The sequence below is a fragment of the Crinia signifera genome, chromosome 1, assembly GCF_055691185.1.
Source record: "Crinia signifera chromosome 1, ASM5569118v1, whole genome shotgun sequence".
NCBI classification, from domain to species: domain Eukaryota; kingdom Metazoa; phylum Chordata; class Amphibia; order Anura; family Myobatrachidae; genus Crinia; species Crinia signifera.
In genome coordinates, this window is record NC_139217.1 from 73,377,475 (window position 1) to 73,400,900 (window position 23,426).

A 23,426-nucleotide genomic window follows, 5' to 3' on the forward strand; every position below is an offset into this window, starting at 1 on the left:
AGAAAATGTTATTTCCTCATGAGGAGTGGAATATTTGTACTGTAGCCTATAGAATATTTGTACTCATGTGCAATAATAAAGATACCTGTCACCATTAAGCTGTCAGTTGGATTCTTTCCAGGTAATTCTGAACATGGTCAGTTTTATTCCATTCTCTATTGTAAGCTCACACTCTGCTATTTTATTTTCCTTATCCATAGGGACTCAAGCTGTGTACACACGGGGGCGATTTCAGCACATATCGCTGGAAATATTGAGCGACCATATTGCCAGTGATTTGTTTGTGCTGTCGGTGATAAATCGCCAGGTGCGCGCTCCCGTGTGCAGCCCCTGATGGTCAGCTTACAAAACAGTGGGGATTTCCAAGTCTCTGGCGCAATACTTGAATGAAGTGAGTTTGAAGGTCTTTCGTCTTCAGATATTTTCACACTTTTTCAAGAATATTCTCAATTGTGCATAAGAAGAAAAGAACGATCGATGGTTATATACAAATCGGTTTTAAATAAAAGGAGATGATGTGTGGACAATAAATGTAAACATATGGGCGTACCCCCACTCACGGTAAGGCGGGAGATGTACAGACACGTAGCGGTTTCTTTTTATCTCTTTCTCTCTTCTTTCTTCTGTTGTCGGTTTGTCTTCTTTTTGGTGATTGATTTCTCTCCGTGAAGGGTGGAAGTGAAAAGATGGGGGTTAATCAATAGGTCTGTGAATAATATCAAAGACACCCCGTGCAGATCGGATAGAGAGAACAGTGAAGATCGTACCTTACTCACCCAGGGATAGAGCAAGATACGCATATAAAGGTTTCTTTATTAGGATAGATGGCCTTTATAGTACACCAAAGTGGAAGCAAGGAATGTGTGCGTACCGCACTTACGTGGATAGATGGTGAGTATATGCCCGTAGCGTGTTCTTTTCTTGCATGGGACTCTATTCCACCATGGAACAAGGTTTGTCCTCAGATGTAAATATTTTAGGCAAAGAAAATAATAAAATTTGAATATTAGTAACTCTTGTGGACTTTATATATAAGGTGCTTTTTAGAAAATTTCAGTGCAGAAAGGGGTACTGATGGCGTACCGTGACTCACACTTTGATGAGTGGGGAAACACGTATAAAGGTTTCTTTATTGGGATAGGTGACCCTTGCAATATACCGAAGTAGAAGCAAAGAATGTGTGCGTACCGCACTTACGTGGATAGATGGTGAGTATATGCCCGTAGCGTGTTCTTTTCTTGCATGGGACTCTATTTCACCATGGAACCAAGTTTGTCCTCAAGTGTAGGTGTTTTAGGCGAAAAAAGTGATAAAATTTTAAATATTAGTGCATGAAATTTAATTATGACTATTGTATCTAGAGTGCCTTTAGAAAATTTCAGTGCAGAAAGAGGTACTGATGGCGTACCGTGACTCACACTTTGATGTGTGGGGAAACACCCAAAAAGGTTTCTTTTTAGAGGAGATATTCAACTTCACCGCGTGTTACACCCCAAAAGACTCAATAGTAATTATACCCAAGGTTTTATAGGGATCGGTGATATGCGTACCAGAACTTACAAAAATGTAAGTAGTTTACCACCTATAATGGTTTCTTTTAATTCTGAGTGCTTGACCCGTAGGTGGAGCTGGTGTTCCTCCCAACATATGTTTGTAAACCAGAAGAAGGGGGAATTTTTTCTTCATAAAAAATTTTATTTAATCCATAGAAAAAGCAGATAAAATGTCTTCCATCCCAACAATGGAAAGATCACAACAAAGTTCCCAAATATCCACAGTAAAACCAGAAAAAAGGGCAAAAAATATTTTTTGCCCTTTTTTCTGGTTTTACTGTGGATATTTGGGAACTTTGTTGTGATCTTTCCATTGTTGGGATGGAAGACATTTTATCTGCTTTTTCTATGGATTAAATAAAATTTTTTATGAAGAAAAAATTCCCCCTTCTTCTGGTTTACAAACATATGTTGGGAGGAACACCAGCTCCACCTACGGGTCAAGCACTCAGAATTAAAAGAAACCATTATAGGTGGTAAACTACTTACATTTTTGTAAGTTCTGGTACGCATATCACCGATCCCTATAAAACCTTGGGTATAATTACTATTGAGTCTTTTGGGGTGTAACACGCGGTGAAGTTGAATATCTCCTCTAAAAAGAAACCTTTTTGGGTGTTTCCCCACACATCAAAGTGTGAGTCACGGTACGCCATCAGTACCTCTTTCTGCACTGAAATTTTCTAAAGGCACTCTAGATACAATAGTCATAATTAAATTTCATGCACTAATATTTAAAATTTTATCACTTTTTTCGCCTAAAACACCTACACTTGAGGACAAACTTGGTTCCATGGTGAAATAGAGTCCCATGCAAGAAAAGAACACGCTACGGGCATATACTCACCATCTATCCACGTAAGTGCGGTACGCACACATTCTTTGCTTCTACTTCGGTATATTGCAAGGGTCACCTATCCCAATAAAGAAACCTTTATACGTGTTTCCCCACTCATCAAAGTGTGAGTCACGGTACGCCATCAGTACCCCTTTCTGCACTGAAATTTTCTAAAAAGCACCTTATATATAAAGTCCACAAGAGTTACTAATATTCAAATTTTATTATTTTCTTTGCCTAAAATATTTACATCTGAGGACAAACCTTGTTCCATGGTGGAATAGAGTCCCATGCAAGAAAAGAACACGCTACGGGCATATACTCACCATCTATCCACGTAAGTGCGGTACGCACACATTCCTTGCTTCCACTTTGGTGTACTATAAAGGCCATCTATCCTAATAAAGAAACCTTTATATGCGTATCTTGCTCTATCCCTGGGTGAGTAAGGTACGATCTTCACTGTTCTCTCTATCCGATCTGCACGGGGTGTCTTTGATATTATTCACAGACCTATTGATTAACCCCCATCTTTTCACTTCCACCCTTCACGGAGAGAAATCAATCACCAAAAAGAAGACAAACCGACAACAGAAGAAAGAAGAGAGAAAGAGATAAAAAGAAACCGCTACGTGTCTGTACATCTCCCGCCTTACCGTGAGTGGGGGTACGCCCATATGTTTACATTTATTGTCCACACATCATCTACTTTTATTTAAAACCGATTTGTATATAACCATCGATCGTTCTTTTCTTCTTATGCACAATTGAGAATATTCTTGAAAAAGTGTGAAAATATCTGAAGACGAAAGACCTTCAAACTCACTTCATTCAAGTATTGCGCCAGAGACTTGGAAATCCCCACTGTTTTGTATGTTTTGTATTTAGAGGGTTATTCGGGTGATAACCAGGGTTTAGTACAGTTCTCAGGCAGCAGTGCGCCACTTCAGGTCATATCCTAAATTTTGTTCCTGATGGTCAGCTGTTTCCCTGCCTCTTCCCCCCGGCAGAGTCTCCTCTCTGGTCTCTGGTCGCTAATGAACAGGAGACACTGAGCAATATATTGCTCAGCAATATATCACCCCCGTGTGTACACAGCTTTATGCTATAACTAGTGCAGCTCTTAATGAGCGCCACGTTCTAAGATCATATTAATCCCTTCACTTGTAATCCCGAGAATTTTCCAGGCTATGCCTTAATGCCCAGACTGGCAAGCCCGGAAAATTCTCGAGATTCCCTGTGTTTAGCTTGTTTCAGCGCTGCCCGGCTCCCTCTCCTCCCCCTCCCGGCTGTTCTATTACAGCCTGTGGCACCAGCTTATGACAAGCCGGGTTGCCGGGCAGCGGCTGATTGATGTTTCAGCAGTGCTGCCTGGACCCAGGGGTTTTTTTTTTAGGGAGCGCTCCCCCCAAAAAAACTTGCCCGGTGGGGAGCGCTCCCTAAGAAAAAAAACACCACTGAAGGGGTTAATACATGAGGTGCCTCACGCCATTAGTAATACAGGTTGAGTATCCCTTATCCGAAATGCTCGGGACCAGCATTTTGGATAAGGGATTATTCCGGATTTCGGAATTATTCAGGGTTGCCTACCTGACCATCTCCTTCAGGGAGAAAATGCTCTGTTCCTGGGCTTCCCTGTCCTGCCACTAACAGTAACCAATTCCCCCCCTCGGTAAAAAAAAAAATATTCACCAGGCGATCAAGGGCACCAGGGGTGAACCAGATAAGACTATTGTAAATGTTACAAATTACTGAAATAATATAATGAAAATACTTAATACACAGAACATGTCGTAGGTATATTCTTTGTATTATTTGAAACAAAATTACATTTGAAGCACTGCCTCCACTGACTGCACGTCCCTGGTACCCATGACCGTGTGTTCCCACAGGTCATTTAATGCATATTTCTCTTTTGTGCGCTGCATGCCCAATGGGACACCCAGGGAGCAACCACATGCATTTTATCTTAAGGGGCTCATTTCAACGAGTTGTGAACGATAACATCTATTGCATGTGATAAATATTAGGTACTTGTTTCCTAACACGGCGCCCGTCGGGTCCTATCGCATACCATTACTTAAGCGAGCCACCGAGCCTGAAGCGTGTCGAGCGCAGCGAGCCCCGCGAGGGGACACGTAATACATGTGGAGTAATCCGCATCCGCTCGCCACACTATATAAAATCAACTCCACGATGACGTGGATAGTGGGGGTATGAAAAGGTTGGAGGACGCGTACCGCTGCGCTCGCCACGCTTCGGGTTGGCCTTGATAGTGGGGGTGGCGTTAACAATGGGGGTGCACCCATCATGGTGGCTGTACAATGAAAAATCAGGTCTGGGGGTGCATTTAACATAGTAATCACCCATAAGGGTGGCTGTACAATAAAAAATCGGGTCTGATCGCATCGCATGCGATCGGGTCGCATGCGATGCGATGCGACCCGATATGATAGACCCGATGCCATAAGATAAAAGTTGGTGGCACCATGCTAGGAAACAAGTACCAAATATTATTCCAGCAATTTACCTCTTGTCATGTGTTCAGCTCCTAACTGTCACATGTTTGAATGACAGTTGGGGGCCAATTGGCTGGCGCACCATTTATCATACACAGCAAATGATTCACCCACCGCATTGTGCAGTATGTACCCAGCATTACAGCAGTGATTATCGGGTATGGGTAAAAACTGGACCCAGACAAGACCCCGGAATGCCGGACCGGCCATCAAACTCTGCATTTCGGAGCTTGTAGCGTCCGGCCTGAAGGGGGTGGGGGGTGTCCTGTCTGGGGGGGGGGTTCACGTGACAGCTGTTACCAGGGAGAGGAGGAGGGGGAGATGCAGGGCTATTTAACACACTCCGGCTCTGCCGGGTGGCGAAAACCCGCACAGCCAGGAAGCCGTGCTGCACACATCAGTTTAGAATGGAGGGGATGGCCACAGCCCGGCAGCCGTCCCTTCCAGTGGCGGGATACGGCTGCAACCGGACGGCCGGGCCATGGCCGTCCTGTGTGAATGGACACAATAGTGTCCATTTACAACTACTGTGCAGGGCACGGCTTCTTGGCCGTGCAGGATTTTACCGGAGTGTGTGGAGGAGCCGGAGGAGCGCTCCTGCCGGGCGGCGAAAACCCGCACAGCCAGGAAGCCGTGCAGCACACAGCAGTTTAGCAATGGCCACAGCCCGGCAGCCGTCCCTTCCAGTGGCGGGATCCGGCTGCACCCGGGCGGCCGGGCCGTGGCCGTCCCGTGTGAATGGACACAATAGTGTCCATTCACAACTACAGTGGGCGAGAATCACCAAAGTGAAAATGACGTAAAAACCCAGTTTTCTGGGTTTTTACCGTATTTTTATATGCAGCAAAGCCCCACCGCCAGGGCTTCGCTGCGGGGGGTTACGCCAGGTCTAGATGGCGTAACCCCATGGAAGCCTATGGGCTTCCCTTCGCATCCCCCGCGCCCCCCGCCGATCAGCACCGCACCCCCCTCACCTGTGTCCGGGCAGTCCCCTGCTGTGCTGCCCGGACCAGTGAACTCCTCCTCCCTGCACAGCTTCTGAGTGCAGGGAGGAGGAAACGGAGCACCCACACAGTGGGTAAGGCTGGTTTCACACACTCCGGCTCCTTCCGGACGGTGAAATCCCACATGGCCAGGGAGCCGTGCCGCACACAGTAGTTTATCATGGAGGGGATGGCCACAGCCCGGCAGCCGTCCCTTCCAGTGGCGGGATCCGGATGCAGCCGTGCGGCCGGGCCGTCCCGTGTGAATGAACACAATAGTGTCCATTCACAACTAATGTGTGTGGCACGGCTCCCTGGCCGTGGGGGATTTCGCCATCCGGCAGGAGCCGGAGTGTGTGAAACCGGCCTAAGGCTGGTTTCACACACTCCGGCTCCTGCCGGACGGTGAAATCTCGCACGGCCAGGGAGCCGTGCCGCACACACTAGTTTATCATGGAGGGGATGGCCACGGCCCGGCAGCCGTCCCTTCCAGTGGCGAGATCCGGCTGCAGCCGTGCGGCCGGGCCGTGGCCGTCCCGTGTGAATGGACACAATAGTGTCCATTCACAACTACTGATTGTGGCACGTTTTCCTGGCCGTTCGGCAGGAGCCGGAGTGTGTGAAACCAGCCTCTGGGTGCAGGGAGGGAGGGGGGATCCGCTGCACATCGCCGGTCTTTGCTTTGGCGTTAATAATCGCATATGTTAATGCATATGCGATTATTAACAATGCGAATCCCAGCGATGTGCAGCGGGGGTTATTAGTGAATCTCACCCATTGTGCGGCACGGCTTTTTGCCGTGTGGGATTTCGCCGCCCGGCAGGAGCCGGACAGTGTGAAATAGCCCGAAAGCTGTAACCTCCCTTTCCCCATGTTCCTGGTGATAGCTATCACAGGCATCCCCCCGGGCGGGGTCTTTTTACATAGTCCAGTGATTATCTGAGTAATGTACCTGATATAATTGGCTGTAGGATGATTTCATCTCTGTCTGGAACTATTTTTACTTCAAGGGACTTTAGTTTTAGAGTGTCCCTTAATTGTGACTTCACTCTCTCCTCCAGGCTCCTGTCCCCAGTGCGCAGCGGTCCAATACATTCAATGAACAAGTTGCCTTCAATCTCCGCGCCGGGAGCAGACGGGACCAGCTCCATCTCAAGCACAGTGAGCCCGAACACCTGCACGGCTTCTGCTATGGCGTCTCTGAGTGATTCCCTTTGGAGTTTGTAGAGGACGCGCACAGAATGTGCAGCTGGGATAACGGGACAGATGATGCCGGCCTCTGTCCGTGAGAACTGGTCACAGACACGAAGCAGGACTTTCTCCCTCCTGGCTTTTTTTGGAGAAGGTTCCACCATGTTTCCCTGCTGTTCTCTGCACTCAGTGTACGGAATCGGATCAATGAGCTGTGATGTGATGGTATTGTACTATAGAGGGAAAGCGAGGACTTGATAAGGGCGTGTCGGTAAATTAGCGGTTTGTTGTTGTTTGTCAGAAGAGAAGCAGATGCAATCTGTACTGTATATCAGGAAGTACCATGCAAGCTTACTGTGTACGAAAAAAGTAAGAAATGAAAGTTACTGTTGGGGCGGAAACCTGAGATGACAGGAGACATATGCACACCCTTCTGTATGCGAAGAGTACAGGTAAGCCATTCTGTATATGCTGCGTACAGTGTATAATCACATATAAACCTATAGGAAATCTGACCATATGCAGCCAGCTGCCCACTAGGGGCAGTGACACTACAGCCTGTGATAGAGGTAATTGTCCGGCTACATGTGCTTTTCTACAACCACTTAGAAAACTCAGTGGGGGTTATTCAAATCCATTCGGTCCTCTGTGCATTCGCACGGAGCACCGATGGGGCGCGTCTGCGCAGATGTAGGGTGCGTGCACCCGCGGCGAACTTTCGGTTTGCCGGGTGCACGGGCGGGGGGCGCCGGGCTGCCCCATTACCATATGGGAAAGCCCAGTGTTCCATGGGCGTTCCCTTGAGAACGCTGTTCGTTCTCATGGTAATGAGGCAGTGACGCTGACAGCTGACATCACCAGAAGTCGGCCACATGCAAGCAGATGTGTATGCAAACACATCTGCTCCTATGCTACTGAGAGGAAGAGAGCGGCGGGGGGCATTCGGTGGGGTGGTGAGCGGCGTTAACCTGTTCACTAGGCTGAGAACATGCGTAGCCTAGTGAACAGGTCTGAATCAGGCCCAAAGTTCCCTGATGTTCTTTTATTACCTGTGATTAGTTAAACATATATAGGTGCAGCCGAAAAGATCAGAACCCGCCTTTTGGTGGTTGTGATCACGATCGCTAAGGAAGGTTGCTAAGGAAATACCATGCAATCTGTACTGTATGTAAGTAAGAAATAAAAGTTACTGTTGGGGCGGAAACCTCAGTTGACATATGACATATGCACACCTTTCTGTATGCGAAGAGTACAGGTAAGCCATTCTGTATATGCTGTATATCACATGTAAACCTATAGGAAATCTGACCATGTGCAGCCAGCTGCGCACTAGGGGTAGGGACCTTCGATGATTTGAAATCATTGATGGTTTATGGCCAATGTTGAATACTTTTGCCAACGATGTGGGAGAACCAGATGGAGAAGACAGGAGAACCGATGTTTCTTTTTTTTTCAAGGTGCCGGGACAAGGAGCATAACTCTGCACCCTGACAACACTTAAGCCCCACCCCCACATTCTGATTGGCCCACTGGCTATTCAGTCAAAGATAGTGGATGACCATCGATAGCTAAAACTATTGATGGTTATCCATCACATAGTATGTGTCTATCGATGGCTGGTTGCAGTATTGCCATTGATGGCGACTGCACTGATGGCCATCCCTAACTAGGGGCAGTGACATTACAGCCTATAGGAGAGTTAAGTGTTTGGGGGATACGGTCATTAGGTCTACACCAACTAGGTCGACAAGCATTGGGTTGACACCCCTAGGTTGACAGGCAGCAAGGTCCACATGGGTCAAGGTCGACATGTGTCTAGGTCGACATGGAACTAGGTTGAAACAAGCATTAGGTCGACATGGGCTAGGTCGACATGGGGTTTTCCACTGTTTTTTGAGCCAACAGCCACTAGGGTGTGATGGGAGATTAAAATAGTGTGCACAAAGCATAGCAAGCGAAGCTAGTGATGCGCGGGGATGCAGTGCACTTCAAACTGTGTCCATGTCGACATTCAGGTAAAAAAAAACCATGTTGACCTTTTGACTGTCGACCTTGCCCATGTCGACCTAATGATTGTGTCGACCTAATGTCCTGTCGACCTAGGCACATGTCGACCTTGACCCATGTCGACCTTACTGCCTGTCGACTCAATGCTTGTCGACCTAGTTGGTGTAGACCTAACAACCCACACCTGGGTCTGGGTACATCTGCTTTTCTAAAACTACTTTGAAAACTTGCTATGAGGTCACTTTGGTTCCAATGATTTTGTTATTTGTCAGTTGTTACAGTTGTTGATGTCATTTTATGAACTGTGATTAAGGAAACATATAGGGGCTGCTGAAAAGATTAGAACCCGCCTTTTGATGGTTGTTATCATGTTTGCAAAAACAAATAATTATTATGCACTGAACTAATCATCCCCTTCTTTATCAGAGGTTAGGTAGAAATTGATACTAATGTACAGTAGGGTACAAACCAGGACCATTTGGCTCAAAATGACCCAATTTACATACAATCTCGTCTGATTGTATGTAAATTGGTCATGTTTTGGGCCATTTCTGATCAGATCCCGATCCTACCCTGCGGGTCGTTAGGTCATTTCTCTGATCCTACCTGCAGCAGGTAGGATCTGTAAATGACCATTCTAGTGGATTACGGGTCACGATCGGATTGGATGCAGATCGTGAGCGGGTCATGTGCTCCACAGATCGTGAGCTGGTCACACGATCATCTTATGACCCGCTCACGATCTGCATCGTTGTGGTGTGTACCCAGCATAACTCATTACTTTGATAGAAGATCTGGTTTTCCCGAGACTAATGGTGCATACACACTGGGCGTTTTTTGCTTAGTGTTATGGTGAACATTGTCCTGAAAATTGCTGGGTTTTATTGCACACTCCAGGGAAAGTGGACAGGCCTACTGTATACGTATAATGGGGGGCTTGGTGATGCTATGAAGGGGCAGGAGGTGACAGGAGAGAGAGTGTGATAGGGAGATAGTGATGCAAGGGTGAGGCAGTGGGTGATGGGGAGACATAGTGGGATATGGAGAGGCAGAGGATAATAGGAAGAGGCAGAGGGTGACAGTGAGAAGTATTGGTTAACACCAGAGAAAGGCGTGGCAGTGGGGTGCAGTGAATGAAGCCAGACAAAAGCAGTGGGGGTACTCTTTACTTAGCACGGCGCCACCGATCAAAATCGTGGTCATCGCGGGTAAAAATCGCGGTGATCGCGGTAATCGCGGGCATCGCGGGTAAAATTGGATGGTCGCGATGACCGCGATCACCGCGATTTTCCCATAGGGAACAATGTTAAAAAAGGCTGATTGACCGCGATTTCACTGTTAAATGGCTCAATTGACCCGATTTGGCCATATTAACCCTGAATTAGGCCCAATTAACCCTTAAATGTCCCCAAAATTTTTTAACGCCACCCCACGATCCACGCCAACCCGTGGCGAGCGCAGCGAGCCCGCGAGGGGCGGCGGTACGCGTCCTCCGACCTTTTCATGCCCTACTATCCACGTCGGCGTGGTGTGAGAATATAATAGTGTGGCGAGCGCAGCGAGCCACCGAGCCCGAAGCGTGGCGAGCGCAGCGAGCCCCGCGAGGGGACGCGGATACCTTCACAGGTAGACGCGTCCCCTCGCGGGCTTCACAGGTGTCCAGGTCGCCACGGACACCTGTGAAGCCCGCGAGGGGACGCGTCTACCTGTGAAGGTATCCGCGTCCCCTCGCCACGCTTCGGGCTCGGTGGCTCGCTGCGCTCGCCACACTATTATATTCTCACACCACGCCGACGTGGATAGTAGGGCATGAAAAGGTCGGAGGACGCGTACCGCCGCCCCTCGCGGGCTCGCTGCGCTCGCCACGCTTCGGGTTGGCGTGGATCGTGGGGTGGCGTTAAAAATTTGGGGGGACAATTAAGGGTTAATGGGCTCTGTAGCCCATTTAACATTGATTCCTATGGCCAAATCGGGTTGATTGAGCCATTTAACACTAAAATCGGGTCCATCGCGACTTTTAACATTGTTCCCTATGGGAAATCGTGAGCATCGCGTCGCGGGCATCGCGGGTGCATTTATGGCCGGCCGCGACGCGACCGACACGATTTCCCTGTTTAACATTGGTTTCAATGGGAAATCGCGGGCATCGCGTCGGTCGCGTCGCGGCCATACATTAATGTACCCGCGATGCCCGCGACGGGCGCCGCACTAAGTAAAGAGTACCGCAGTGGGATGTAGAGGATGATGGGGTGATGAAGTGGGTGACAAGTGATATGACGGGGAGACAGAGAGGCAGTGTTTGACTGGATAGGGTGATGTGTCTCATGAGTTGGGTGTGTGGACTCAGTAGTGACTACTGTGGTCCTATGGATGCTGGGTGGTCACAAGAGGAACCTGTACAGGGAGTGAAAGGTTCAGAATAAACTTGCACTGTAATTGTGCCGGTAAGACTGGTGAAAGCAAGACCAGATGGAGCTGAGAACTCAACGAAGATCTCCTGGGAGTAGTTGTAGTAAACTGAATCCAGGGTTACTTGGAATAGTATGTAAATACTCCTAGGCAACAACTCAGGATACTGACTGCCGGAATAACTCAGGTTAGGAATCCGGGGATTCCGGAATAGTTCTGGATATAACTGAGGAGGGAAGCCTTGGCAATAAGGCAGAAACCGGTGATGCCGGAAATAATTCAGGATAATTTGAACAGAAAAAAACGCCTTCTTGGCAGAAACAGGAATCGGGAACTCCAATATCAATTAGGCATCCAGGCTGATGATTGGATATTGCTTAAAGGCTGAAGGTCTTACTGATAGCAGGATGCAGGAAAGTGTATAAGTGGCGCTCAGCATCTCAATGCAAGACAGCGTCAGGATAGCACCTGAACTGCGGCAGGATAGTGACTGACGGCATTGGAACGATAGATAGCAGGAACAAGTGGATGAGTAATAGCATCAAGTCGCAGGGGCAAATGCAGGATTTTCAGAAGGGGTTTTCCATAGGGGCGGAGCAAAGCACGGAGGTGGACACTTAGGTGACCCAGTATATGCCGGGTCAGTTAAAGTATTATAGATAGACCAAATATATATAAATAATAATTATATATATATATATATATATATATATATACATACAGGGGCGTCAACAGCAGTGTAGACCCCTGGGCATAGCAATGTATTGGGGCCCCTACCGATCCTCCAGCGGTAGGGGTGGGGGAAGCTTTGATGTCCTGCGGGTGGTAGGGGGTATTATATCAACCACTCAGCATGTAGGGCCTGGATCAGTAATTTCCACTAATTACCCCTTTACTGCACAGATGGTGGGAGATGAGGTGGGAGAAGGGGACATTGGGCTCAATGAAGAGGCCCTGATACATAAATTCCAGGGTGGTAGAGGATGTTTAATATGCAGAGGAGTGGTGTATAGTGGAGTGGGCTTATTATTCATAATTTTCTGGTGGGAGGACAGCTTGCTTGACTTTATATCCAGTTCCCAGAAATAGATTTATTAGATTTTAATCGAATTACAAACTAGAGAATCCCACCTACCAAATGGTACTGGGGACTAGGGGATCAGAGTTCAGGAGGCAGAGCAATCTGCCAACGAGAATATAAAACTACATACCAGGTGTGTGGAGCTGGAGCAGTAACCAGCTGCTGTAAGGCTGATATCTCTGGTTCTCTGAACAGTAGAGACAAACTACTAGTGTCCATCAAAGGGGGAGAGTCCCAGCTTATGGAATATACCCTCAGAAAACTCTAAGTCAGACAGAACCTGAAATATCTGACTGGGAAGAGCAATTAACAGGCTTGGATGGGGACCACTGATTTGAACTCAGATATCTCTGGTTCCCAAGGGCCGATTTTTTAAATTCTTGTACCCATGGAAAGAGGAGACCCTCAGCTTTCAAGCAAGGTACTCAGGGGTAGATTTATTATAGCGGCGCCTATCGCGCCGCTATAACAGTTCCTGCTTCGCCTCATTAGCGAGGCGAAGCAGGAGGGGATACCGACAAGATCTATTAAGATCTTGCCGCCGGAGTGGGGGAGCGCTAACTCCCCCCTCCGGCGATGTCCCTCCTGGAGACAGCGCATCAGTTAATACTGATGCGCCGTCTCCTTCCCTACCGGCCGGCTCACTGCGCATGCGCGGGATCTCGCTAGTCTCACGAGATCCCAGCGCAGCTCAGCTCCAGCAGCAGGGACAGTGCTGTCCCTGCTGTAGGTATAGGGCATCGCCGCCTGCAGCTGGCGAAGTCGACAGCTGCAGGCGGAACGGTCAGCGATATATCAGCAAAATATCGCCCCTGCGCTATGCCTCCTGCCCCACACCGCCGGCGTTAGAGTAAACGCTCGGCGGGTGTGATAGATTAGGCGATGCGCTATCCCCTGCTTCAGCGCACGGGGATAGCGCATTTACACATCAACGCCACTTCGTAAATCTACCCCTCAGAAACCCCACCTGCGTGCGCTACTGAGTCGCAGGAACGGATTGTAGCCATTAGTATCTAGAAGCAGAAGCGGTTGTAACCGTTAGCGGCTGGTTGCAGGAGCGGCTGGTTAGCCATTAGCATCAGAAGGCTGGATGGTGGCTCAAGGCTGGACTGGTATTAAGAAATGTGTCCAGAGCGCTAGGGATTGTTTGTTATGTGTAATGTACACCAGCAGCAACAGAAAAGAATAGGTATTACTGTAAGGCGCTCAGGTGTACAAAAATAAACAATTAATAAAATAACACTTTATTGTAGCAGTTCCTATATAATTAGCAGCATTAGATACATATATTTAGAAACACAAAATTACACATAAAAATGGCCATTAGAGAAATAAAAACATTCTAAAAGTAGACAATGTGGCCTAGATTAAATGGTGTAGTTCAATGCACCTGGGTTCGGATGTGGGTAAATAGAACTCAAAACTTCCATTTGTAAACCCAATGTCACGACTGGGGATTTGGGACCCGGGAGTGACCTTGGTGGCTAGCTGACAACCCAATGGAAACAGGACGGAGGCAAGTGGATACAAATGAGTAAAGTTTATTGCATTGAATGAACTGGTACAGGGGACGGGATACGGTCGAATTATCACATGACATTTGGTCGAATGTCATTTGGTCGATACCACTAGGTCGAATGGGTAAAAATGTCGACATGGGTTTATGTCGACCTTCCGACTATGTCGACTGCCATTAGGTCGAATGGGGTTAGGTCGAATTGCTCTTTTTGGGGTTTTTTTGTGCCGACAGGCTGTGGTTCATGCCCTACCATCCACTAGGGCGTGGTGGGAGAATAAAATAGTGTGCCGAGCGCAGCGAGGCACCGTGCCCGAAGCATTGCGAGCGAAGCGAGCGATGCGAGGGTCCGATTCACTATGTCAACAGTGTCCATGTCGACACTGTTGACATTTCGGCCAAAAAACCCCCAAAAAGAGCAATTCGACTTAACCCCATTCGACCTAATGGCAGTCGACATAGTCGGAAGGTCGACATAAACCCATGTCGACATTTTTACACATTCGACCTAGTGGTGTCGACCAAATGACATTCGACCAAATGTCATTCTACAAATCGATCCCAACCCCAGGGGACATTGGAAAGTCTGTAAAAGTCTTTGGAAAGCTGGGAACTGATAAGTTACTTGGAGGCACGTAGTAGAGGCACGGGAGCACAGGAGCTGGAATGCACAGAGTAGGTCCACTGGAGTGCAGGTGCCGGAAGTACGGAGTTGGACCACTGGACAGCAGGTGCCGGAAGCACGGTAGGCAGTGGTGAAGGTGGTTGCGGGTGCAGGTACTGAGGCACGCATAGGCAGGTGGACACAGGTGCAGATGCTGGAGCGTGCGGGTGCAAGTGGTCACAGGTGCAGGTAACTCGGAAGAACAGGTGCAGGAAACTCGGAAGCACAGGTGCAGGAAACTCGGAAGCACAGGTGCAGGTAACTCGGAAGCACAGGTGCAGGTAACTCGGAGGCACAGGTGCAGGTAACTCGGAAGCACAGGTGCAGGTAACTCGGAAGCACAGGTGCAGGTAACTCGGAAGCACAGGTGCAGGTAACTCTGAAGCACAGGTGCAGGTAACTCGGAAGCACAGGTGCAGGTAACTCGGAAGCACAGGTGCAGGTAACTCGAAATGCAGGAACGGATGAACACTGGTGCAGATGAACACAGGTACAGGTGAGTCGGAAGCACAGGTGCAGGTAACTTCGGAAGGCAGGAACAGATGAACACTGGCACAGATGAACACAGGTGCAGATAACTTGGAAGCACAGGTGCAGGTAACTGGAAGCACAGGTGCAGGCGACTCGGGAACACAGGTGCTGGCACAGGAAGCAGGTACTGGATACGGGTACAGGGTAACACTGGTGCAGGTACTTGTAATGCAGGAACAGGTGAACACTGGTGCAGGGTTTTGGAGGCACACAGGTGTAGGAACGCTGGTGCAGGGTGTTGGAGGCACACAGGTGTAGGAACGCTGGTGCAGGGTCTTGGAAGCACACAGGTGTAGGAATGCTGGTGCAGGGTCTTGGAAGCTCACAGGTGTAGGAATGCTTGGAAGCAGGATACAAATGCTGGGTAACTGGAATAACACAGAGCTTAAGCAGGAACACAAGCTGAAGCTTCCTTCCAAATTATTGACAACAATGCAAAAGCAAAGTGTCTATGCAGGGCTGGGAGAATAACCCCTCAGAGCAGCACTGATTGGCCATCCGGGTGATTAGGAATGGCCACACCTGGAACAGTCTCTGGATGAGGCCAACAGGGAACTTGTATAAATCCTTTCAAATGGTAACCACAGAGTTAATGGCTGAATCAGAATCACCCAGGTGCTCATTACAAGCAAATACTCAGATCTTGCTGCAGCAGGCTGAGAAACAAGACTGACAGGCAGGTAAGACAGGACAAACACACTGAGTTCTGACAGGATTGTGACAGTACCCCCCCCCCCTTTACGGGTGGCCACCGGACACTTCAGGAACTTTGAAGAAAAGTCACAATTCTGCCTCATCATCAGAACAGGTGGACCATCCATCGTCGATGTAAACGGAATTCCCGTTCCATTGGACACGATAATGAGGATGACTTCCGTCCTGAAGGAACACTTGACTTGGACGAAGAGGACCACTGGAGAAAGACGTAGAATCAAATTCATCAGAGATAACTGAAGTATTTTTGACTGGAACTGAGACACGAGAAGATCGGGCCCTTGAGGCTAAGGCACCACTAGGACTCAAATTAAATCTTGTTCGATATCCAGGGGCTTTCGGATAGCCATCTTTAGCATCTAACTGAATTTTTCTCAGAGGTAAGACATGGCAAGGTGAAACAGGATTTTCAAGGAAAGGGGTAGAGTCATAATCCTCATCATACTCGGAATCAGAATCCATGTCTAGAGTTAAGACTGCCTTGCTCTGACTGGAGGTTTCTGAAGACTTGTTAGGGCAAGGTACCGTAGAAGGTTCCACTTGAGGATGAGACAGAGAAACACAGCCAACTCTTAAGCTCATGGGTACAGACCTTGAAGATGTGGGATATTCAGCAGAAAACTCGAAGGAATCTTTGGAAGGAGACAGAGCCATATAATTTAGTTCCATATCTATGGACTGAGTCTTCGGTGACGACTGTGAACCAGCCTGTTTTCTGGCAGCCCGAAAATTTTTGATATATTGGTCAAGAAGAGCTTGATCTTGTTCGGGGAGTTCCATCTTGGAGGACTGAGCTAAATCTATGTTAAAGTATAGAGTCTCTAGAGTACTAACTGTTTTTTCAACACAGTGGGAGTCGATAGAAGACATGCTGGAATTATCAGGATCAGGTAAGTTTGGAAGAGTCTCTGGGCTGAAGGATAGTACAGACTTGGAAGTAGACAAACTTGGACCAGCTGGAACCGGAGGACATCCGATTGTACTTGAACCAGCTAGGACCGGCAGGGACTCTGGATTGATGGATGGGACCGGATGATCACTGAAGATGCTTAAACCGGCTGGGACCGGCATGGACTCAGGATTGATGGATGGCAACGGATGATCCCTGAATATACTTGAACCGGCTGGGACCGGCATGGACTCTGGACTGACGGTTAAGACCGGATGAGAACCAGAGGTGTCGGAATCGGCTGGAACCGAATGAGCCTCCTGACTGACGGCTGGAACCGGATCATCAATGGAGGTACTTGAACCGGCTGGGACCGGAGTGGACTCTGGACTGACGGATGGGACCGGATGAGGTCCAGAGGTGTCGGAATTGGCTGGAACCGAATGAGCCTCCTGACTGACGGCTGGAACCGGATCATCAATGGTGGTACTTGAACCAGCTGGAACCGGAGTGGACACAGGACTGCGGACCCCCTCTTGGGGCTGAGGACTGCGGACCCCCTCTTGGGGCTGGAGACTGCGGACCCCCTCTTGGGGCTGGAGACTGCGGACCCCCTCTTGGGGCTGGAGACTGCGGACCCCCTCTTGGGGCTGGAGACTGCGGACCCCCTCTTGGGGCTGGAGACTGCGGACCCCCTCTTGGGGCTGGAGACTGCGGACCCCCTCTTGGGGCTGGAGACTGCGGACCCCCTCTTGGGGCTGGAGACTGCGGACCCCCTCTTGGGGCTGGGGACTGCGGACCCCCTCTTGGGGCTGGAGACTGCGGACCCCCTCTTGGGGCTGGAGACTGCGGACCCCCTCTTGGGGCTGGAGACTGCGGACCCCCTCTTGGGGCTGGAGACTGCGGACCCCCTCTTGGGGCTGGAGACTGCGGACCCCCACTTGGGGCTGAAGACTGCGGACCCCCGCTTGGGGCTGAAGACTGCGGACCCCTACTTGGGGCTGAAGACTGCGGACCCCCACTTGGGGCTGAAGACTGCGGACCCCCACTTGGGGATGAAGACTGCGGACCCCCACTTGGGGCTGAAGACTGCGGACCCCCACTTGGGGCTGAAGACTGCGGACCCCCTCTTGGGGCTGGAGACTGCGGACCCCCTCTTGGGGCTGGAGACTGGATGTGGTCAGAATCACTTTGTTCTTGGGCTTGCGGAGTGAACAATTCTCAATGAAGTGGTCTGGATTACCACAGTAGAAACATAAATGGAGAGACCTGCGTCTTTGGCGTTCAGATTCTGAAAGCTGGGACCTCCGCTTGCCCTGGACAGAAATTTCGCTCTGAAGGTTGGGAGGCCTTTCAGATTTCACAGGCACTGTCACTGAGACTCCTTTCACTTTGGAGCTGTAGCTGATGGGCTTCACAACCTCAGGAGTGTAACTGAGTAACGTAGTTATTATGGGAAAATTTTTTGCCAAAAGTTCTTGCAGCTGGATAAGTGAGTGGTGGTAGGTTCCCATTGGTATTGCTGTCAGATTTTGCATAGCCACTTTAAAGTCACTAGCCAAGTCCAGGGGCTTTTGCATACTGTCACGACTGGGGATTTGGGACCCGGGAGTGACCTTGGTGGCTAGCTGACAACCCAATGGAAACAGGACGGAGGCAAGTGGATACAAATGAGTAAAGTTTATTGCATTGAATTAACTGGTACAGGGGACATTTGAAAGTCTGTAAAAGTCTTTGGAAAGCTGGGAACTGATAAGTTACTTGGAGGCACGTAGTAGAGGCACGGGAGCACAGGAGCTGGAATGCACAGAGTAGGTCCACTGGAGTGCAGGTGCCGGAAGTACGGAGTTGGACCACTGGAGAGCAGGTGCAGGAAGCACGGTAGGCAGTGGTGAAGGTGGTTGCGGGTGCAGGTACTGAGGCACGCATAGGCAGGTGGACACAGGTGCAGATGCTGGAGCGTGCGGGTGCAAGTGGTCACAGGTGCAGGTAACTCGGAAGAACAGGTGCAGGAAACTCGGAAGCACAGGTGCAGGAAACTCGGAAGCACAGGTGCAGGTAACTCGGAAGCACAGGTGCAGGAAACTCGAAAGCACAGGTGCAGGTAACTCGGAAGCACAGGTGCAGGTAACTCGGAAGCACAGGTGCAGGTAACTCGGAAGCACAGGTGCAGGTAACTCGGAAGCACAGGTGCAGGTAACTCGAAATGCAGGAAAGGATGAACACTGGTGCAGATGAACACAGGTACAGGTGAGTCGGAAGCACAGGTGCAGGTAACTTCGGAAGGCAGGAACAGATGAACACTGGCACAGATGAACACAGGTGCAGATAACTTGGAAGCACAGGTGCAGGTAACTGGAAGCACAGGTGCAGGCGACTCGGGAACACAGGTGCTGGGACAGGAAGCAGGTACTGGATACGGGTACAGGGTAACACTGGTGCAGGTACTTGTAATGCAGGAACAGGTGAACACTGGTGCAGGGTTTTGGAGGCACACAGGTGTAGGAACGCTGGTGCAGGGTGTTGGAGGCACACAGGTGTAGGAACGCTGGTGCAGGGTCTTGGAAGCACACAGGTGTAGGAATGCTGGTGCAGGGTCTTGGAAGCTCACAGGTGTAGGAATGCTTGGAAGCAGGATACAAATGCTGGGTAACTGGAATAACACAGAGCTTAAGCAGGAACACAAGCTGAAGCTTCCTTCCAAGTTATTGACAACAATGCAAAAGCAAAGTGTCTATGCAGGGCTGGGAGAATAACCCCTCAGAGCAGCACTGATTGGCCATCCGGGTGATTAGGAATGGCCACACCTGGAACAGTCTCTGGATGAGGCCAACAGGGAACTTGTATAAATCCTTTCAAATGGTAACCACAGAGTTAATGGCTGAATCAGAATCACCCAGGTGCTCATTACAAGCAAATACTCAGATCTTGCTGCAGCAGGCTGAGAAACAAGACTGACAGGCAGGTAAGACAGGACAAACACACTGAGTTCTGACAGGATTGTGACACCCAAATGTAAATGTCTTCCAAATTAGTCCTCCCAGTGTTTAAGGCAAAGTGGTGCTCAATTTGAGTTACTCACACAAGGAGGTCTTGGTGCTGTTCCTAATGGTGCATCAATGAATGGAGGGGGCACCCACTGCAGGTTCTGATGTCCGCAGGGCCTCCACTCTCACTAGTGCATCACTGGTAGGAACAGTAAAGTCACCCTGGCACTCGGCAGACAGTGCGGCTTCTGATCTGAGGCAGCGTAGCCTCACTCACCGCTGTGAAGGCATTAGCAGGAGTCCAGCAGTAAGTCTGGAAGGAGACTGACCAGCTGCAGCGTCGCTTCCGCTGTGTACACTGTCACACAGGGACCAACTGCTGATGGTAAGCAGATGATAGGCAGGATGATCCGGCTGGGGTCCAAACAATTGGTTGCGGAATTGCTGCCGCCATTGGTGCCATCACGCAGGGTCAGGCTGATGATAATAAGCCAGAGTTGGAGTGGGCCACAGTTGTAGATGATGCCCACTGGGTTGCCTCTGTGTGGGGGAGCTGATGTGGTCCTTAGAAAATGTGTTGATAAAGAATTCTATATTGTGGGTACTTTTAGACACAGAAGGGCCCATAACTTAAAGAACGTTCTGGCCACTAGCTTCTTTTTTTTTATTTTTTTAACAATTTTTTAGTGTATTTTGTAACAGAATTAGAAAATGGTTACATACAGATATATATAACCACAGAAGGGTCGAATCGAAGTCAACATGGATCTTTGAAAAAATTTTCCAAGAAAAACCCTCTGAATATATTGCATTTTATATAATTCAGAGATAAACATCATGTGATACTCAATTTTCAATTTTGTAGAAAACAATAAATGCTATCATGGCAGAACTCTATCTCAGACCTTTTATTAGTCTCATAGCATTGTAACATAATAACTTTTGCATAGGGTGAGATCCACCATAACATATTATACCAAAATATACTTGGAGACTATATATCATACACATATATCAGATAACTGCATATCTATTTGTATAAACACTCAAACACAATTACAATGTATTCCTCACTTATGACAAAGACAAGGGAAAAAGGGGAGGGTAGGAAGGGTATAAAAGGGGGGGGGGAGACATTCTAGTCCCCACAGACCTAAGATTAGACTCATAGTCTAAAAATCCTTATCAAAAAGAACAGCAACAGCCCCGCATTGGAGGCAATAGATAACACTAGGTGGAGATCTGTCGCAGGAGATACCAGGTGGTAGACCCAAAAAATTTCTGTATACACAGTTGAACCTGCTGGTCTAGGCTAAGGATGTAGAGTTCCCACTTTTTGTAGAAGCCGGGAGCACCCTTTTCCAAATCTGACCTCAACTCCTGCCTTTCACAAAACAAGGTATTAAGCATTGACTTCTTTAGCTCCATAATAGAGGGGGACCCCCTATGGATCCAATGCGTAAGAATGAGCTTCTTGGCCATCGTTAGCATAATCGTTATTACTGGTATGATTTGTGCCTTTTTAGGGCCAAAGTCCCACACTGAGAAAAATAAGAACAGACAGGCAGCCGGATGTTTCCGGAGTTTCAGACTATAAATGTCATTTATGTAATTTACCAATTTATCCCAGAAGAACCTGATCCTCCCGCACTCCCAGAAGTTGTGATAGTATGTAGCATTAGATTTCTGACATTTATAACAGCATCCAGTGTCGCTGAGGACAAAATGTGCCCTCTGCACTGGAGCTACATATGCCCTTTTCAAAAAATTTCACATGAGTCCCCTGCAGAGCAGCCGACTGTAGATATTACATAGTATATGGCAATTTCTTAAATACAGTAGATTAGGCAATGCGGGAAGATCTGGGACATCCAACAGCCATCAAGAATGCAGCTGCTGGTGGTGATATCGTACTCTAGCTGCAATAAGATCAGAGTATATAGTGTCTTATCCCATAGCCCATAACACACTCAGGCCGCAATAAAGACTGTATCGGGTCCATCTCAGTAGGTTTCTCCATAGGGGGCAATTGAGATTGTGCAAAATGCCTTGTCTGGAGGTACATGTAAAATTGGTGGCTCAGCAGATTGGTGCCTCCTGGGTCAAATACATTGCGTATATTAGAAATGCCCTTATCTCTCCAGCCAAGGAACTCTGCACTCTCAAGACCCGGGAGAAATTGAGGATTGCCCCACAGAGTAGTAAATTGGGAACAATTAAACCTCCTGTGTAGCGCCTTATTTATCCGTCTCCAAGAACTGTAAGTGTCTCTGAATAATATAGAATTTGAGGTTTGTAGCCAATCGCACAGGGAGAAAATTTCTATGACCCCTATATCACAAATAATCTAGTTGTGAGATAATCCTTTGTGGGTTGTACTGCCACTAAGACAGGGATTGGACAGAATTGCGTGGAAAAAAAAAGACTGTCATGTGTGTGGCGCACTGGAAGATCAAGGAAAACAAATCATAAAATATAACTTTTAATTCTTTTCATTTTAAGAACTGCGACATATAAAAACATTTACCATAGAGGTAGATAGAGAGATAGAAGAAGTTCTTTAAAAAAGGGGATAAATATCCTCTTATGGTGAACCCCAATGTCAGATTGCCCTGTATCAAGATTGGTTGGACGTCTTATAGTGTGTATCTGCTGTATGCGGGAGACTTTTCTATCAATCTGTTGCTAATAGCAACAATTTATTCAAGTGTGTCTCCTATATTTGGGCAGTTTACAAATTCTAGCTATCCTATCTAGCTATTCTAGGAAATATATGCTGCTTGGAAAACTGCTCCAATTTCGAGGCAATGGGGAGCAACAACGAGCGATTGTATATGATAAATGCAGCGAAGTGTTAAAGAATGCCGGTCAGAGAATAATATTTATTGCCGTATATAACAATGTATATTTCCTATATCAATTAATCTGCTGCCTAGGAGGGAACACCGGCTGATTTTTTATGCCGTGTTTCTGCCTCCAAACAGTATGTACAAGTGACAGCGTCTGAGAGGAGATCGCGGTTAGCGTGTGACTGTGCGACTCTCACTCCATCAGGGCCATTTGTGATACAACCGCACGCTTCCCAGCAGTGTCAGCGGACGCCGGCGTCTGAAGGGGAATCGTGGTCAGTATGTGACGCTACAATTCTCACCATATCAGATCCGTATTGTGCTCCGTTTCACACTCGCTCCACAGAGGAAATGAACGCTAGTGTTAACTGCCTGCACTTTCGTGCTGCGTTTGCAAGGCTGTGCAGAGTTCGTGGTCAGGGTCTGACCCCATGACTTCAGCCCGGTGCCTCTATGTGCGGATGCCAAGCGCCCTTATACAATTACAAAATATATTTCAGGGGGGAAGGGACATTGGGGATTTTCACACACTTAGGGTCTTATTCTGATCGGATCAGTGAAACGTGCGTACCGTCCGTCACACCGTGCGTTTTCCGTACGCTCACGGTGAGCGTAAGTCCGCCCACAGAACAGCCGCACACGGACGGTCACAAACACTGACAATGGGGGGTGGCGTTTACTTGAGTGTACGCCAC

General features: G+C 48.4%; 2 protein-coding genes across 3 annotated transcripts in view; one reads left to right on the forward strand and one right to left on the reverse strand.

Annotated features, from left to right (window-relative positions):
- LOC146042532 (uncharacterized) overlaps positions 1-7,419 on the reverse strand; it is a 386,937-nt gene extending 379,518 nt beyond the window's left edge. For both annotated transcript variants that reach the window (XM_083162688.1, XM_083162613.1), the window contains exon 1: positions 6,846-7,419. In XM_083162688.1, coding sequence (XP_083018814.1) covers positions 6,846-7,248 — 403 coding nt within the window. In that variant the 5' untranslated portion in view covers positions 7,249-7,419. The remainder of the gene's footprint in view (positions 1-6,845) is intronic.
- The window catches only part of LOC146042467 (uncharacterized), a 150,156-nt gene continuing 133,672 nt past the window's right edge, over positions 6,943-23,426 (forward strand). Inside the window, exon 1 of the mRNA XM_083162502.1 lies at positions 6,943-7,536. The gene's annotated coding sequence lies outside the window, so the exon portion shown is untranslated. The remainder of the gene's footprint in view (positions 7,537-23,426) is intronic.